Raw genomic sequence first — 19204 nt, 5'->3', positions numbered from 1 at the left:
TGCAGCACACCAGCATGGCACATGCATACATATGTAACTAACCTGCACATTGTGCACATGTACCCTAAAACTTAAAGTATAATAAAAAAATATATTTTTTGAACCCATGGAGATAGACAGTAGAAGAATGGTTAACAAAGGCTAGAAAGTTTAGTGGGGTGTGGACAGAAGGTGGAGATTTTTAATGAGGACAAAAAATAGAAAAAATGAATAAGACATAGTATTTGACAGCAGAATAGGGTGACTATGGTCTAAATAATTTAGTTGTATATTTAAAAATAACTAAAAGAGCATAACTGGTTTGTTTGTGCAAAGAATAAATGTTTAAGGGAATGGCCATTCCATTTTCCATGATGTGATTATTGTGCATTGCATGCTTGTATCAAAATGTCTCATATACCTCATAAATATGTACACCTATTATGTACCCATAAAATTAAAAAATAAAAACAACTATGAACAGAGTAAACAGACAACCTACAGGATGGGAGAAAATATCAGCAAACTATGCATCCAACGAAGGTCAATATCCAGAATCTATAAGGAAATTAAACAAATTAACAAGCAAAAAACAAACAACCTCATCAAAAAATGGGCAAAGGGCCAGGCACAGTGACTCATGCCTGTAATACTAGCACTTTGGGAGGCCAAGGCAGGTGGATCACTTAAGACCAGGAGTTCGAGACCAGCCTGGCCAACACGTCAAAACCCCATCTCTACTTAAAATACAAAAAAAAAAAAAGAAAAATAGCTGGGCTTTGTGGTGTGTGCCTGCACAGTCCCAGCTACTCAGGAGGCTGAGGCAGGAGAATCGCTTGAACCCAGGAGGTGGAGGTTGCAGTCACACCAGTCAGAATGGCTATTGCTAAAAAGTCAAAAATAACAGATGCTGGTGAGGTTGCAGAGAAAAGGGAATGCTTATACACTGCTGGCGGGAATATAAATTAGTTTAGCCACTGTGGAAAGCAGTTTGAAGATTTCTCAAAGAACTTCCCATTCAAGCCAGCAAATCCCATAACTGTGTACATAACCAAAGGAATATAAGTCATTCTACTATAAAGACACATGTATGTGTATGTTCATCATGGCACTATTCACAATAGCAAAGACAGAGAATAATCCTAAATGCCCATCAATGGTGCACTGGATAAATAAAATGCAGTACATTGGCCAGGCGCAGTGGCTCACGCCTGTAATCCCAGCACGTTGGGAGGCCAAGGCAGTCGGATCACCTGAGGTCAGGAGTTCGAGACCAGCCTGGCCAACATGGAGAAACCCTGTCTCTACTTAAAATACAAAAATTAGCTAGGCCTGGTGACAGGCGCCTGTAATCCCAGCTACTCGGGAGGCTGAGGCAGGATAATTGTTGAGCCCGGGAGGCGGAGGTTGCAGTGAGCCGAGATCGCGCCATTGCACTCCAGCCTGGGGGACAAGAGTGAGACTTTGTCTGAAAAAAATACAATACAATACAATACAGTACTGTACATATACATCATTGAATACTATGCAGCCGTAAAGAAAGAAAAAGATCATGCCCTTTGCAGCCCATTGAATGGAGGTGTAGGCCATTATCCCAAGTGAATTAATATAGAAACAGAAAACCAAATACTACATGTTCTCACTTATAAGTGGGAGCTAAAAAAGAATGTGAAAAGACAACACCCTCAATGAGAAAATATTTGCAAATTATATATCTAATAAAGTAATTGCATCTAGAATATATAAAGAACTCTTACAACTCAACAATTGAAAAACGAATAAACCAATTAAAAATTGGGCAAAAGTTCTGAATAGGTATTTCTCCAAAGAGGATAAAGAAATGACCAATAAGCACATGAAAAGAGTCTCAGGAGGAAGCAAAAGAAGGTTATGGGGCTTTTGATGGTGTTGAGAATTGAAGAACTCCAAAAAGTGCCAATAAGTACTCACTGGAAAGCATAGTAAAACAATTTGAGAACAATAGTCATGGGTGGAAGGGGGGAAATCGAAGGTCCTAATTCAATTGTCCCTGAGTAAGAAAAAAAAGAAAGCTTTGAAAAGAGAGATGAGAAAACTCAGTAAAATATTAGAAATAAAAGCAAATTCAAAACTTAGTGGAAGGGACTACAAATAGATTGGATTGTGCTAAACCTGTCTTAGCCTTATGAACTTGTCAACTAACAAATGTCTTCTTGTAGCAAAAACCCCTATACTGAGGAGGAACTGATAGGAATTGAGTCCATATGAAGCAAAATGGTGTGGGTGGGGGACAATTAAACAAAGGAAAAAGGTCCAAGTAAAAAGGGTAAAGGGTGTCACAAAGTAAGACATTAAAAAATTATATTTTTATCATTTCATGACAATAGCTGAATAGAAATCTATAGAGCAACAAAGATAGGAAAATTATCCTGGTCTGTTTCTTCTAAAATTTTGGGGAAGCACTTTTCATATAAAAATGAGCATAAGAAAAGGATTATGGGCAAATCTGATATAAAATTATTTTTAAAGGAGAGGACAAATAATTACACTAAAGGAAATAAATACACACGAGAAAGAAAATTCCACAAATTGCTACATAATATTTGAAAACAACTTAAACATTTTTAGAAAATAATGAAAAGCTATGCAAGAATACACAAATCAGAATTAGAGAGACTCAGTAATGATATGATTGGAGAAAAAAAGCTTTGAAAAGAGAGATGAGAAAACTCAGTAAAATATTAGAAATAAAAGCAAAATAATTTTTTCAGAAGTAAACACTAAACCAGAAGGCACATAACAGCATATAAACACTATGGATAATGCCTAAAGAAAACTATAAGATGAAAACAAGAATAAAAAGTAAAATATTTTTTTAAAAAGAGCTCGGTAGGATTTAGGAGTGTTAGCTACAAAAGAAAAGCAAAGAATATCTAATACAAATATAATTGGAGCCATTGAAGAAGAAATCTGAAGTAATAAAACAGAAGAAATACTAAAATCTATAATTTAAGAAAACTTTCCAGGAAAATAAACTTCAAAAATACTTGTAAATAAGCTACCACTTGTAAAGAAAAGAAAATTACATTGTCATCCAACATCTTTAAAATGAGAATATAATAGCATAGAAAAAATATATAACTATGGAAAGAAAGTCAAAATCAGGGATAATTACATAGAGGGGAATTATTTCAAGTTATTTGAAACTTCTCATCTGCAACACCAGGAGCTAGAAGATACTGGAATAAAATAAATGTATTTAAAAATCAATTCAACAGAGGACTTACATTACCAGTATGCAGAACTGGTAATTTGAACCAACCATACCATTGGAGATATTTTAAAATTATAAAAGTATCTAATGACTAATAAAGTCATGGAGAATTAACAGGTAGAGATTCTGAAAAAGACCACAAATTCAGAAGGTAAAGTAACTTTCTGGCCACTTTGGATCTGGGTTGTTTCTATACAAGAGGTAGGGCATCAGGATGGCTGAGTAGTCTAAGGTACCAGACTCAAGACAAGGAGGGAATTCTAAAAACGGTAAAAGAAAAGTAACAAGTCACATATAAGAAAATTCCCATTAGACTAACAGCAGATTTCTCAGCAGAAGCTTTACAGGCTAGGATAGAATGAGATGATATATCCAAAGTGCTGAAATTTTTTAAAACTATCAGCCAAATATACTATACCAAGCAGAGTTATACTTCAGAAATGAAGGAGAAATAAAGTATTTCCCAAACAAGCAAAAACTGAGGAAGTACACTACAACCAGATAAGTCCTACAAGAAATACTTAAAGGAGTTCTACAACTGTTTTTTTTTTCTTTTTTGTGAAGAACAGGGTCTTGCTATGTTGCCCAGGCTGGTCTTAAACTCCTGGCCTCAAGCGATCTTCCTGCCTCTGCCTCCCTAAGTGCTGGGATTACAGGCATGAGCCACTGTGCCCATAAATGCTGTTGGTGGGCATGTAAATTAGCACTGCCACTAAGGAAAACAGTATGGGAGTCCCTCAAAAAACTACAAATAGAACTACCATATCATCCAGCAATTCCACTATTGGGCATTTATCCGAAGAAAAGGAAACCAGTATGTCAAAGTGATACCTGCACCTCCCATACTTACTGCAGCACTATTCACAATAGCTACTATGTGGAATCAACCTCAATATCCAACAACAGATGAGTGGATAAAGAAAATGTGGTGTATATGCACAACAGAATATTATCCAGCCATAAAAAAGAATGAAATCCTGTTATTCATGGCAGTATGGCTGAGCCTGGAGGGCATATGTTAAGTGAAATAAGTCAGGCACAGAAAAATAAATACATGTTCTCACTTATACGGCAGCTACAAAATTTTATTGAGCTCATGGAAGTAGTATTGTGCTTATTAGAGGCTGGGAAGGGTGAAGGAAAAGGAGGATGGGGAAAGGTTGGTTAATGGATACGAAATTATAGCTACATAGGAGGAATGGGTTGTGGTGTTTTGCAGCACTGTAGCACTGTAGGATAAATATGGTTAACTATAATTTCTTACATATTTTCAAAAAGCTAGAAGAGTGGATTTTAAATGTTCGCCATGCAAAAATGGTAAATGTTTGAGATTATGAATATGCTAATTACCCTGATTTTATTATTATACATTGTACATATGGATCAAAATGTCACTCTGTATCCTATAAATATGTAAAATTATTACGTACCAACTGGAAATAAAAGGAAAAAAATAGGTGAATGAATACTGAGATATACTTTTGACAGTCTCCAAGGACTAGAGAAACAAAAGTCAGAATCCTGAGTCTACCAGTCATGGTGGAACTTCTTAAACAATCTCTCATGTTTGGCTAGGAAATTGAATAACCATACTTAAAGAATACATGTAAATTTTAGATAACGAGGTTTTATCTAGAATACCTGAAGCTTGAAATAGATTAAGATTACCCATGATTGCTAGTGCCCCAAGATGCCTGGCAAAAGTCAATTAAAATCCATTCTGGAGAAAGAAAATGTTATAAGCCCCAAATTATTTCCAGGAAGAAGTGTTTAATACAACTTTCAGCACAAAATCAAAGATAACCAGGTTTATGTGGAGACAAAACACCATAAAGATACAATTTTAAAACACACCACGGGAATAGACCCATGAGGATCCCAGTTACTGGACATATCAGAAATAGACGCTAAAACCATGAGCTTATTGTGTTCACGATATAAATGCCAAGCTTGAAAGTTTCGAGAGGAAACTAGAAATTATACAAAGTAACAATAAATTTGAAAAAGAATAAATAAAAGTATCTTAGACCATTTGTGCTGCTATAACGGAATGCCACAGACTGAGTAATTTATGAGAACAGAAATTTACTTCTCACAATTCTGGAGCCTAGGGGAAGTCCAAGATCAAGGCACCAGCATCTGGTGAAGATCTTCTTGCTGCATCGTCACATGACAGAGCCAAAAGCATAAGAGAGGGACAGGCTACTTCCATCAAGTCCTTTTACAATGCCATTCATTTATTCATGAGGGCAGATCCCTCATAATCTAAACATTTCCTGAAATTCCCCACCTCCCAACACTGTTGTATAAGGGATTGAATTTTCAACACATGAATTTGGGGGTACAAATTCAGACAACAGCAAGAAAAGAGAATTATTAAACTTTAAAGTGGGTGAACTATCCACAATAAAGCCCAAAGAGCAAAAGGTGTTAAAATAAAAGGTAGAAATAGATGGGATAGAGTAATAAGATTAAAATACGTTTAATTAGAGTACTAAAATAATACTATAGAAATACAATGGAACAGAAGCAACATTGGAGAACATTATAGCTGAGGATATGCTCAAAGTGATGTAAAGGCATTAATTCACAAATTCAAAAATCCTATACAATGGACATTGGGGACTTGGGGGCAAGCGTGGGGGGTGGCGAGGGATAAAAGATTGCAAATATGGTGCAATGTATACTGCTCAGGTGATGGATGCACCAAAATCTCACAAATCACCACCAAAGAACTTACTCATGTAATCAAATACCACCTGTACCCCAATAACTTATGGAAACATTAAAAATTAAAAAAAATCCTACTGAGTCCAGAACAGGATGATTATAAAGACACAGCATGGTAAAACTGCAAAATATCAGACACACAGAAAATCTGAAAAGCAGCCAAAGGAAAATAAACAGAATACCTTTAAAGGAATGACAGTTAGATTGACAGCTAAATTCTTGACAGCAACAATGGAAACCAGTAGACACTGGAATAATATTTACTATGTGCTGTGGGGGTCACACCTAAGATTATACCCTCAGAAAAAATGCTTTTCAATAATTATGATGAAATAAAGACATTTTCAGAAAAACAAAACCTGAAATCATTCCTCACCGGCATCTTTGGACTAAAGGAAACTCTCAAAGTATTCTAACATGGAAAGACAATAATCCCTGATGAAAGGTCAAAGGGGCAAGAAGTAAGGAAGAGAAACAAAACTGGTAAATATGTAAGTACATTTAAAACAACGTTGATTGTATAAAATAATACTAATATCTTATGGGGTTTTAAAATATTTTTAAAGCATGACAAAAATAGTATATAAGTCAAAAGGGATTAAAAAAGATTTTAAAAATGTAAGGTCCCTGCATTTCCCAGAAGGAGGAAGGGTTTCAATTAACTTTTGATTTTGATATATCAAGGATACATGCTTAATTTTCTAGGGTAAGCACTAGCTATTCGGAAAAGGGCTTCCAAATAATACAGAAGGAAATGGAACAATAAAAAGTACTCAGTCATTTCAAAAGAAGATCAACAAAGGAAGGAAACAGAGACATAAAAATGGTGAGACAAAAATAACGCACAAAAAATCGAAAGATTTGTGCCTAAAGATATCACTAGGTATTGTAAATGTAAACTAAATAAATATTCAAGTTAAAATTTATAGATTATCTAAGAAAGAGTACTTGTTCAGGTTATCCATTGCTATATAGTAAACCATCCCAATTACCTAATATCTTAAAACAACTTACTATTACCTTTCCTGGTTCTGACTCAGCTGAGTGGTTCTTGCTTGCAATCAGGTGCGGTAGTGTACTGGTAAATGCTTAAGAACTAGGTCTCTGGGAAAAAAGAAAAACAAAAAACTCTGTTTTGTAGCATTTGCCTATTTCTGTGGCAGAAATACTCCTACCATGGCCAATTTCAAGCTACCAAAGTGACATCATTGAATCCAGAGTTGGGAATAAATTTGCATTATCAGTTCTCATAAGCCAGTAAAAGAGCCAGCTCCAACACACTACAGTCACCTGAAGCCTTCTACATTTTTCTGGCACCTAAGCTTGGAAAGCTAAGACAACTGGAGACTGGTTAGTAATTTTTCTATCCATTTGGCTTCTCACAAGTCCAGCTTGAGCTTCTTTACAGTATGACAATCTCAAGGTAGTCAGAATTCTTACATGGTGGCAGGCTTCCCCCAAAACAAATATTCTCAGAGACCAAAGCATACTGTAAGACTTCTTATGACCTGACTTCATAAATCCTAAAATGTTACTTCCAATATTAAGACCAGTCAAAGTTCAAGGAAAGAAAAATTAGACTCTGCTACTCAGTGAGACAGTAGCAAAGAACTTGTGGAATATGCCCATAATACCAAAAGGTTTAAAATAAAAGGCTGGGAAGAGGACATCTCCTGCAAACACAAATAAAAAGAAGAGAAATGAATCAGTATAATTAATATAAAAATATTTCAAAGCAAAAACAAAAATCAGAAAGCAGAATTCTGAAGAAAAGTAAATTAGACAGGAAGCAAAAATAATATCAAGAATGGAAAGGGAAATATCACTATAGATTCTGTAGAAAGTATGAGCATATAACTGAAAATTTAGATTAAACAGGAAAATACCTGAAAAAATATTATCTACGTAACGGACTCGAGTAAATTAAACTCTGAATGGTCCTTATGCTATTAAAATTGAGTCAGTAATCAGAAATATTCCCACCAATCAAAATCCTGATACAGATAACTTCAACAGTGAGTTCTCCAATCAAATAAGAAGTAATTCAAAGATTATACAAACTTTTACAGGAAACAGAAAATTTTCTGGAAGTTTTCAAAGATTATTCTTCTTTGTTAAGTATTCAAGTTATGCTAGATTCTTATTTATAACTTGAATACTTAACAAAGAAGAAATTAGGAAGAAAAACTAGGACATATCACTATCACCTGGAATACAGATGCAAAAATTATTTTGAAAATTTAACAAAATAAGTAGTATATTAAAAGGATTATAAATTATAATCAAATTACGGTTATCCAAGGAAGTAGAGGTTGGTTTGCCATAAGAAAATCATAAATCGTAAATTCAACACATTAACATTGCCAAAGAAAAAATTTATACCTCCCTCAAAAGATGCAGATAAAATATTTGATAACATTAAACCTCAATTCTAATGTTTTAATTTTTATGTTGAGACATGGTCTCACTCTGTCACCAGGCTGCAGTGGAGTGATGTGATCACAGATCACAGATCACTGATCAACCTCCCCAGATCAGGCTATCCCTTTAAAATTAAAAAAAAAAAAGTGGGTAGAATAATTCCTAGAGCTCACAAAGGGCTGGAAATATTTCACATTCCTACCAGTCAGAGAAGAGAGACCTCTTAATGCACAGGGCATTAGGTGGTGTCCTCAGGAAAGTATTGCTGTAATAGAAGGCCAAATTAGTGCTACACTAAAAGCTGCTCTGAATGTGTACTAACAAATCTTAAAATGAAGCCTTGAAAGGAATAAATTGGTACTGAGCAACTTAACTTCATGTCAGAACTAAGTCCAAGACTCTTTAAAGCAGAGTTTCTCAACAGTGGAACTACTGACATTTTGAGCTAATTCTTTATTGTTGGGCGGCTGTCCTGTGCACCGTAGGATGTTTGGCAGCAATTGGGTGGTGTTTAGCAGCATCTCAGAGCTCCATTATTAGATGCCAGTAGCAATTCCCTAGTTGTAATAACCAAAAATGTATCCAGGCCTTGCCAAATTATCTCCTGGGTGGGGGGTAGAGGGGGCAAAACTGTTTCTTATCAAGAACTACCGCTTTAAAGGAACACACACACACATGCACACACACACAAAATCCAGCATCTGACAATGTAAAATTCACAATGTCTAGCATCTTATTAGAGATTACCAGTCATGCAAAACAGCAAGAAAATATATCCATATAAGAAGATAGATCAAAAGAAGCAAACTAAGGACAAAAATGTTGAAATTAGCAGACAAGAAAGTTAAAACATCTATTATACAGGTACTAATATGCTCAAACATATAGATAAAAAGATGACTATTCTGTGGAGACATGTAAAATAAATTTTAAAAGAGACAAAAAGAATCTTATACAGATAAGAAATAAATATGGTCTCTGAAATGAAGAATACACTGTTTAGGATTAACAGATATGATACTACAAAAGGAAAAATTAGTGAACTTGGAAAATATGTCAATAAAAGATATTCAAAATGAGGCACAGAGAAAGAAATGAACAAAAATAAAGAACGCTTCAATGACCTGAGGGACAGCATCAAATAATCTAACATATGTGTTACTGGAGTCTCAGAAAGGATGGAAGGAAAGAAAAAACTATTAGAAGAAGTAGTTGAATTTTTCCTGAATTTGATGAAAATGATGAATCCACAGATCCAAGAATATCAACAAACCCCAACAGACTAACATAAAGAAAACCATACTAAAGCACATCACAATCAATCTGCAAAAGTCAGGATAAAAAGAAAATTTTTAACAGTAACCATGAGGGGTGGGGAGAGGAAGACTCATATATAAAAAAGCAAACATCTTATTAGAAACTATGCAAGCCAGAAGACAACTAAATTATATCTTTTAAAAAACTATGCCCAGTGAAAATACTTTTTCAAAAATAAAAATGAGATAAAGGGCCGGGCGCGGTGGCTCACACCTGTAACCCCAGCACTTTGGGAGGCCAAGCCAGGTGGATCACGAGGTCACGAGATCGAGACCTATCCTGGCTAACACGATGAAACCCCATCTCTACTAAAAATACAAAAAATTAGCAGGGCATGGTGGCGGGCGCCGGTAGTCTCAGCTACTCGGGAGGCTGAGGCAGGAGAATGGCGTGAACCCGGGAGGTGGGGCTTGCAGTGAGCCGAGATCACGCCACTGTACTCCAGCCTGGGCGACAGAGTGAGACTCCGTCTCAAAAAAAAAAAGAGATAAAGATATTTCTCAGACAAAAGCTGAGTGAATTTGTTGCCAGAACATACGCACTATAAAAAATATTAAAGAAATTTTTCAGGCAGTAGGAAAGTGATACCAACTGGAAATTTGGATTTACAAAATAATAAACTTCGTGGCTAAATGTCTAATGTGTAGAACATGCCCAGCACATAGAGAACACTCAATAAGTATTTATTAAATGCATTTAATTAATGAATGTTCAATATAGGAGTTGGGAAGACCTTTTTTTTCTTTTTTCAAGACGAAGTCTTGCTCTGTCACCCAGAGCTGGCGTACAATAGCATGATCTCATCTCACTGCAACCTCCACCTCCCGGGTTCAAGCAATTCTCTTGCTTCAGCATCCCAAGTAGCTGGGATTACAGGCGCGTGCCACCATGCCTGGCTAATTTTTGTATTTTTACTAGAGACAGGGTTTCACCATGTTGGCCAGGCTGGTCTCGGACTCCTGATCTCCTGATCCGCCCACCTCGGCCTCCCAAAGTGCTGGGATTGCAGGCGTGAGCCACCGTGCCCAGCTGGGAAGACCTTTCTAACTAAATATGCAGACCTTAAAATCCATAAAAGGAAAAAGATATATTTTAATTCATACATTTTTAAAACATTTATATATGACAAAATTAGTACAAACAAATGAATAGAAATAATATAGGAGGAAAATATATTTGTGATGCAGATAATAGATAAGCACACCATGGCACGTACACCTATGTAACAAACCTGCACGTTCTGCACATGTATCCCAGAACTTAAAGTGTAATAAAAAAATAAATATAAAAATAATTTTAAAAAATTTTATCTATAAATAGAGATACTTTTATTTATTTCTGAAGTAAAAGTAACAAAATTAGAGAAATGGAGAACAGATTACTGCTTGCCAGCATTAGGCAGGGAAGCAGATGTGGCTATAAAAAGGTGATATCAAGAATCTGGTTGTTACGGAACTATGTTACTTCTTTACTGTATCAATGTCAATATCCAGGTTGTGGTATGGCCCTATGCTTTTGTAAGATGTTACTATTGGGGAAAACTTAGTGAAGAATACACAGCATCTCCCTTTACTATTTCTTTCAACCACATGCGAATCTATAATTATCTCAAAATAAAAATTTTAATTAAAAATGTCAAAAAATAGATAAACAGTTAATATCTATAAGGTACAGAGAACTTTTCCAAACTGAAACTAAAAAATTTTTTTCAATAGAAAAGTAGGCAAATAACTTAATGGATAAATCAAAGAAGATCAAATACAAATCAACAAAATACATATGACAATATGCTCAAATTCACTAATACTATACAGGAATTTAAAATTAAAGTAACAATGAAATATCATTTCACAGAGATTACATTAGCAGAAAGTAAAACCACTATTGCTTCTCGAGATAGAAAGAGTGGTCATAACTGGTTGGTTCCAAAATACTTGGAAGGCAATCCAGTGACATATTTTATAATTAAAATTATTAATATCTTTGATGCATCAATTCCACATCTGATAATCAATTTCGTAGAAATAACACCAATATTTTAGGAAATATATGAAATGATAGCACAGCATGGTTCATGAAGATAACAGAACACTTGACACAAAGTGATTGCCCATCATTAGGTAAATAATATATAATTGCACACTTACACTGTGGAATACTACACAGCTATTAAAACCATTAGATTTGCAGGGACTGCCAAAAGGTACTTTCAGTCACCAATACCTTTTGAAAATCCCTTCAAACTTTGGAAAAGAAATAATAACAAAAAGCCTACCGGGTCTCTCTCTCTATATGTATATATACATGTATGAGTAATTATCTGAATGCAAATAAAAAATTGAAAGCAGAATCACAAGATATTTTTCATGGGATATATGAGAGGGGAACACTGATGTGCCTAGAGGACAAAAAAGTAGAGACAATCAAAACAGTTTAAAAAAAAAGAAAGAAAAGTGCACTTAAAAAAAGCATTTATGTGAAAAGTTATGGGGCTCTTTAAAATAATATCTGTGTGGATATATGTATAAATTAAACTAAAAATTTTTTAAATTTAAGATTATGATTAACCTCATTAAAACAAACATTTTCTAAATGTTTAAGTTCTCACAACGTGAGGAATTTTTTGTAAATGCTCAATTGCAAGATAAACACTTAGAACTATTAAGAATACAACAGAAACAAAATATTCTTGTTTTGCACATTTCATTATGGTTTCTGAGTTAAGATTTCACTCTGAAGGATAATCCAACACATAATGTCCACAGCAGAGTTGTTCAATTCGATAACAACTAGCAAAATTAAAATTAAAGTAAAGAATAATTTGAAATTGGCAGGAAAGATGTCTTAAACAAACAACTGCAAGGAAGGCTAAAGTGTTTACTAAGACAATTTTTTAAAATATAAGCTTACCTCTTTCAAGCATTCTGAGTCCTCCTCCCTCTGGCCTGTTCCCTCTGCAGAACCCAGACAAGGAGGAAGGCTGGGACTGAAGGCCATGAGATCCGACTTATGCGGGCCCTCCCCAGAGCACACCCTCTGCCGCCTCTGCTGCGAGTACGACCAACTCCCTGCCGCGCTGGAGCACACTAGAGTGGGCTTGTCCGGCGCGCACGCGCCCTCGGTGGGCGGTGCCGAGCACCGCAGCGCAGTATACAGCAGCAACGTGAGCACCAACAGGCTGGACACCGCGCAGATGGCAATGATCAAGTAAACATTGACATCCACCAGCGCCGCTTCTGGACCCACAGCGCCTGCCGACGCCCTCGACGACGCCTGTGGCGCTTGGCCGCTCTCCACCAGCGACAACAGCACCGTTGCCGTGGCCGTCAGCGCGGGCTCACCGTGGTCCTTCACCAGCACCAGAAGGCGGTGGTGCGGCGCGTCCACCTCGTCCAGAGGGCGCGTCGTGCTGATCTCGCCAGTGTACAGCCCCACGCGGAACGGGATGCGCGCGCCGACCGCCGCCAGCTGCAATTCATACGAAAGCCACGCATTGTAGCCCGAATCGGCGTCCACCGCGCGCACCTTCGCCACCACGTGGCCTGCACCCACCGACCGCGGCATCAGCTCGCTCACTGTGCCTCCCGCGCTGCCAGCCCCGGGCGTCAGCAGCGCCGGAGCGTTGTCGTTCTCGTCCAGCACGAACACCTGCAGCGTCACGTTGCTGCCCAGAGGCGGCACGCCAGAGTCGCGCGCGCTCACCTGGAACTGCAGCAGCTCCAGCTCCTCGTGGTCCAACGGCTGCAGCGCGTACACCTTGCCGCTCTCCGCGTGCACCGACACGTAGCTCGACAGCGCACGCTCGCCCACCCGCCGCTCCACCAGCGAGTAGGAGACCAGCGCGTTCTCCTGTGCGTCCGCGTCCTGCGCAGACACCGTGAAGATGTGGCAGCCCGGCGGATTGTTTTCCTTCACGAACACGGTGTACTCGGGCTGCGCGAACGCCGGCGCGTTGTCGTTCACGTCGGCCACCCCCACGGACACGCTGGCCGTGGCCCACAGCGAAGGCGAGCCCCCGTCCCGCGCGGTCACCACCAGTTCATAGGCTGATACGCTCTCGCGGTCCAGGGCGCTGTCCAGCACTAATGAGTAGTAATTCTTGTAGGTGGACACCAGCTTGAAGGGGACGTGCGGCGTCAGGGTGCAGGTGACCTGTCCATTTGAGCCAGAGTCACGATCGGACACACTGATTAGGGCAATAATGGTGCTAGGCTGAGTGTCTTCTCTGATGGGGAGTGACAAAGAAGTGATGGTAACCTCTGGGGCGTTATCATTTACATCTAGTACTTCCACCAAAAGGGTACAATGACCCGCCATTGGAATATTTCCTTTGTCAACTGCCTCCACGGATATTTCATATAATTTCTTTTCTTCGAAATCTAGTTTGCCTTTTGTCCTAATTTCTCCATTGTTCGGATTTATCGTAAATGCATATACCACTGCAGGCGATACAGGCCTTCTAAATGAGTAAACTATATCTCCATTTGTACCATCATCAGGATCTGTGGCATTTAGCTTGATCACTAATGTTCCATTGAAGGCGTTCTCTAACACTGTCACTTTATAAACGGATTGGTAAAATTCCGGGGCGTTGTCATTCACGTCCAGAATCGTGATGAGCAGCTGAACTGTGCCAGTCAGCTCGGGTTTACCTCCATCGCTGGCTGTCAGTAATAAACTATGTTCCTGAATTTCCTCTCTGTCCAGTGTTTTCCTCAGTACAAGCGATAATGAAGACATTTGCTCAAGACTGTTTTGTGCGTCCAAAGTGAAATAATCGTTGGGATCCAGTCGGTAGGTCAATGCCGAGTTTACTCCAATATCTGCATCGGATGCGCCATCTAGTGGAAATCGAGTTTCCGGAGGTCTAGATTCTGCAATGATTATTCGTTTCTTGCTTTCAGGGAATATGGGCGGGTTGTCGTTAATGTCCCTCACCTTCACCTCCACATGGAAAACCTGCAGAGGCCTGTCCACGATCACCTCCAGGTGCATGCTGCACTCCGCGCTCCGCCCACACAGCTCCTCGCGGTCGATCCGAGAATTCACAAACAAAATGCCATTCTGCAGATTTACCTCCAGAAGGTCCCCGTGTGTTTTGGACGCCACCCGGAACAGGCGCGGCACCAGCTCCGCCAGCTCCAGCCCCAGGTCCTGAGCGATGCGGCCCACGAAAGTGCCGTGTTTTGCTTCCTCGGGGACGGAGTAGTGGAGCTGGCCACTACCCGTCTCCCAGGCTGCGAGGATCAGAAGCCAGAGCAGTAGTTGCCGCGGTCTTGGGCCTCCTTGCCAGGAAGACAGCATGGTACACTCCAAAAACCTCAGAGCTATCTGCAATATATACAATGCCTTACCTCAAACTGCCTCTCAAGGCCCAATTTTTATGGCTTCCTAGTGCGGAAGGATTCGCAAGAGGTATTCCGCTTTCTGCTATATTTTCTGCAGGAAGAAAGAAACGGCGGCTCTTTCTTCGCGGAAACGTTCTCAGTGAAGAGCGACACCATGCGCATGAACGTGTAAGTGTAAGCATGACTCAGTCTTCATATTTTCCATTGATGTAGTATTTTTTTGCTCCTTGCATTTCCTGACATTTTCACTGCAAATATGTAATTGAAGATTAAATGTTTACCGTCCCAGAAACAGCAAATCACTGCATTCTGCTCAACATTTTATATTAGCTGACAATTGGTTGATGAGTTTCATTTTGCCACAAATTTATTTTTCCATGTGTAAGAATTCCATGCAGAACTTTAAGACAAAGAATATTCGACACTCGTTTTGGGACAGTTGATCGGTAGTTCTGCATAGTCATGTAGGTTTTTGTGGTACTGTCCTCTTCCTGTAATATTTTTCAAGACATCCTCACACAACAGCCATTGACTCCAAAAGGAAACATAAGAATCACATAAGAATAAAATCGGTGAAGGTGAAAAATATTGGTAACTGATATATCAGATTTTGAATAAACACATCATATTTATAAATTTCCCTCAATATGACTTGAGATGTAGATAAGATATTTATATTCAAAAGAAAGTGTTCAGTCAATATGTGTGGGATTTTGTATGTGAGTGTGTGTATGTGCATAAACACAATAATTTAGACACAACGATGCTCTAAGGTTTTGGATTCTGTTTTTATAAAATATTCCTGGAACTAATATCCTATTTATTTAATAGAATTTAACTTACTGCCGCCGGCTGCAATTCATACGAAAGCCACGCATTATAGCCCGAATCGGCGTCCTGGTTAACCAGTAGGCTAAACTTTCCATTTTCTCTCTCCATCTTACTTCATCATCACTGAGTAAAACCTTGCCGTCATTTAAATTGACTTTAATTTTCCAAGAAACAACAGCTAGACAAAGATGTTAACATATCTTTAGCAAGGAAAAGAGGAAGAGGATCTTACTTTTACCTATTGTTATAACTATCTCTACCAAGCCACAAAATCCCAGGCCAAATGGTGTAATGAAAAATATATCATAGCTCCAATAATTATCTGGCCTGTTCTGTGCACAACTCTATAGGAAATGACAGTTGGGTTTATTTCCATAGCTCTGCTCTCCTCTGAAAATTTAGGCAGAGTATTTGGTATTCTCTTACCCTCATCATCCTCTCCTGCTCCATTACTTTTACTAACATAGTATTTCTCTTCTAATTCTTTCTATCTGGCCCTACATTTCTTTATTTACCTCTTCACATAATTAGATTACATAGTCAACCATTTAAAATATGCCCTTCCAGACACTCTAGAGTCATTCACCTATTTATATTACTCCTCTAACATTCTTTTTAGCCTCCAACACGCAGTTACCCTGACAATCCATTTTCTCTATTCTTCCTATTAAGCTGCTCAACATTGTCACTTAACCATGACTATTCTCTTCAAATTTACTCTCACCTTTACCTCAGTTGGGCTCTCAAGTGAATTGATAATTAACTCCTCCCTCTTGCTTACAGAGATTCTTCCATATTATCTTCCCTCTCTTCTCCAATTCTCAACCTCATTTCCATCAGTTCACTTTCAGATGATTCACACATTGAGAGATGTGACCAAACAGAAATTCAATTGCTCTCTTCTTGTGTCATTTTTCCTTATATTATCTGTTTTCATTTTCTACTAGTTGTAAGGAAAAACTGTTCCCACTTTTAAGGTCAACCATATGCTCTTACAAATTATTTTCTATTCTCTCATGGTTTTCATCTAACTTCACCTGCTGCCTGTCTTACTTTTAGTATCTTATTTTTTACTTGTTTCTTTCACTCACACTATGAAGATAGTCAAACTTCTTTAACTAAAATATGTATACATACACACATGCACATACACTAACTTAAACGTTCTACTTCTGGTGGAAAACCTATTCTGTTTATCTTTTTCCCTTCACGTTTAACTTCTAACATATACTTGATATATTGCACTTTGAGCTTTATTTCAGCTTCCTGTTGTCTATCCTTCTATGATTTTAAGCCTACTATAATAGGTTGAATTGTGGTCCCCAAAAAGTTATGCCCACATCTTAATCCCTGGAACTTGTGGATTTTACTTTATATGGTGAATAATATGATTAAGTTAAGGATCTTGAAAGGAGTTTATCCTGGATTATTCAGATGGGCCCTAAATACAATCACATGTACCTTTGTAAAACCAACACATAGAGAGAGACACGGAGAGGAGGAGGCAATGTGACCATGAAAGCTGAGAAGGCTGAGATGGGAGTGGTGCAGCCACAAGCCAAGGAACACCAACAGCCAATAGAAACTGGAAGAAACAAAAACCAGATTCTTCCCTGGGGCCTCCAAAGAGAGTATAGCCTTGACAACACCTTGATTTTGGACTTCTGGTCTCCAATACTGAGACATAATAAACTTTTGCTGTTTTACAGCACCCAGTTTGTGTTCGTTTGTTATAGCAGCCACAGGAAGTGACACACTTACCCACCTAAGTACCTGGACACATTGTTTTTCACTTTTCAATGTCTATCTTGGCAATTTTATTCTTTCATGGATTATTTTTTTCTCTAAAGGAGTTGTTCCCAAAATCCATACCAATAATCTCTTCTGAGATCCAGACCCATATTTCCAATCACAACGTTATTCTCTTAGGACCTCAAAATAACATTTTCTTAAATGTTCAACTCCATTCCCTACCTGCTCAAATACACACAAACTGTTTCTCCAACCTTGTTCTGCAAGTTGGTTAATGGCAATCTCATCTTCTCAGTTGAACAAACTAAAAAAGTGAGAGTCAACTTCTACTTTTGTTTTTCTCTTATCATTTGTATTGAGTCTGTCATTATCTGGCTGCTTCTACTTTGCCAGTGCCTTTTGTATATGTCTTTTTCAATTCATTTCTACTGCCATAATTTAAGTCTCCATTACTTGATACCTAATTTATTAAAAAAGAAATAGCTTTCCTGCCTTCACAATCTCCCCTGCTCTAATCCTTCAATTACACCATATACTGTGCAGTTGTTCCTGCTTATCTCTCTTAACACTTTCTTGGTAAAATGTTGTCTATCTTTCAAGACACTCTTCAATAAAACATTATCTGATTTCTAGGGCTTACTCTCATTTCTAAGATAGAGGGGAATGTCCAGGTAATACATTTCAATACCATATATTTATTTAAAATTATTGATTGAAGCTGGGAGTGGTGGAGCCTGCCTGTAGTCTCAGCTACTTGGAAGGCTGAAATGGAGGATCACTTGAACCCAGAAGTTCTAGTCCAGCCTGTGCAACATAGCAAGACCCCCATATGTTTTTAAAAAGTGATTGAACATATACTATATTCCAGATCCTAAACTAAAGATATTAAGAAAGTAGATATAAGGCTGGAAATTTTAATGCCTTTACTACCAGGCTGGGGTATGTAAGACTTTATTCCCTGGTTAAAGAGAAGCCTCTGGATATTTTTGTAGAAATAGGAAGTTAAAATATGTAAAATGCACATTAGAAGATTCACCTGGTAATAGGCACAGGGCAGTGGTATACTATGATAAGTTTGGGATCATCCGAAACTGGTTTGAGCCACAGTTGGTTACCAACTGTACTGTATTGTACAGATGGCTAAATATTTTTAAATTGAGAAATGATTTTATTATATTTCATGTAAATAAGAATAGTACAGTATCTATTCCTACTTGAAATAAAGAAGATATTTTGGGAGCAATAAAGAAAATCATTCATCATATGTCAGACATATCATTTATATTATTGTGATAATACCTGGAATATAATGTGAAAATGTCTAGATTGCACTGAAATTAGAATAGTGATCAAGAAGGCTATTTTAAAAGCCTAAGCACGTGAGGAAGAGTTAAAGAATCCATTAATGGGATCTAGGAACTCTTTGTACCATTCTTGCAACTTACCTGTAATCTTGAAATTATGAACAAATTAAATTTTTAAGCTATCAAACATCTGGCCACTTTTTAATCTAATATACTGTTTTTTTCAAGGTTCATCAGTCATATAAAATATTATAGAAAAAGAAAAATAT

The 19204-nt window shown here is 37.8% G+C and overlaps 1 protein-coding gene across 16 annotated transcripts in view; it reads right to left on the bottom strand.

Moving 5' to 3' along the window:
- LOC101152878 (protocadherin alpha-C2) overlaps positions 1-19204 on the bottom strand; it is a 214820-nt gene that overhangs the window by 111865 nt on the left and 83751 nt on the right. Inside the window, exon 1 of one of the 16 annotated variants that reach the window (XM_019026992.3) lies at positions 12611-18856. The exons of 14 other annotated variants lie outside the window; for them this stretch is intronic. In XM_019026992.3, coding sequence (XP_018882537.1) covers positions 12611-15004 — 2394 coding nt within the window. In that variant the 5' untranslated portion in view covers positions 15005-18856. Of the gene's footprint in view, positions 1-12610; positions 18857-19204 lie in introns of those variants that run through there. One more of the 16 variants, XM_004042663.5, reaches the window with a different exon arrangement.

This window comes from Gorilla gorilla, chromosome 4 (assembly GCF_029281585.2).
Source record: "Gorilla gorilla gorilla isolate KB3781 chromosome 4, NHGRI_mGorGor1-v2.1_pri, whole genome shotgun sequence".
NCBI lineage: Eukaryota > Metazoa > Chordata > Mammalia > Primates > Hominidae > Gorilla > Gorilla gorilla.
Note: the sequence above shows the minus strand (reverse complement) of the source record. Positions and strands in the feature narration are given on the sequence as shown.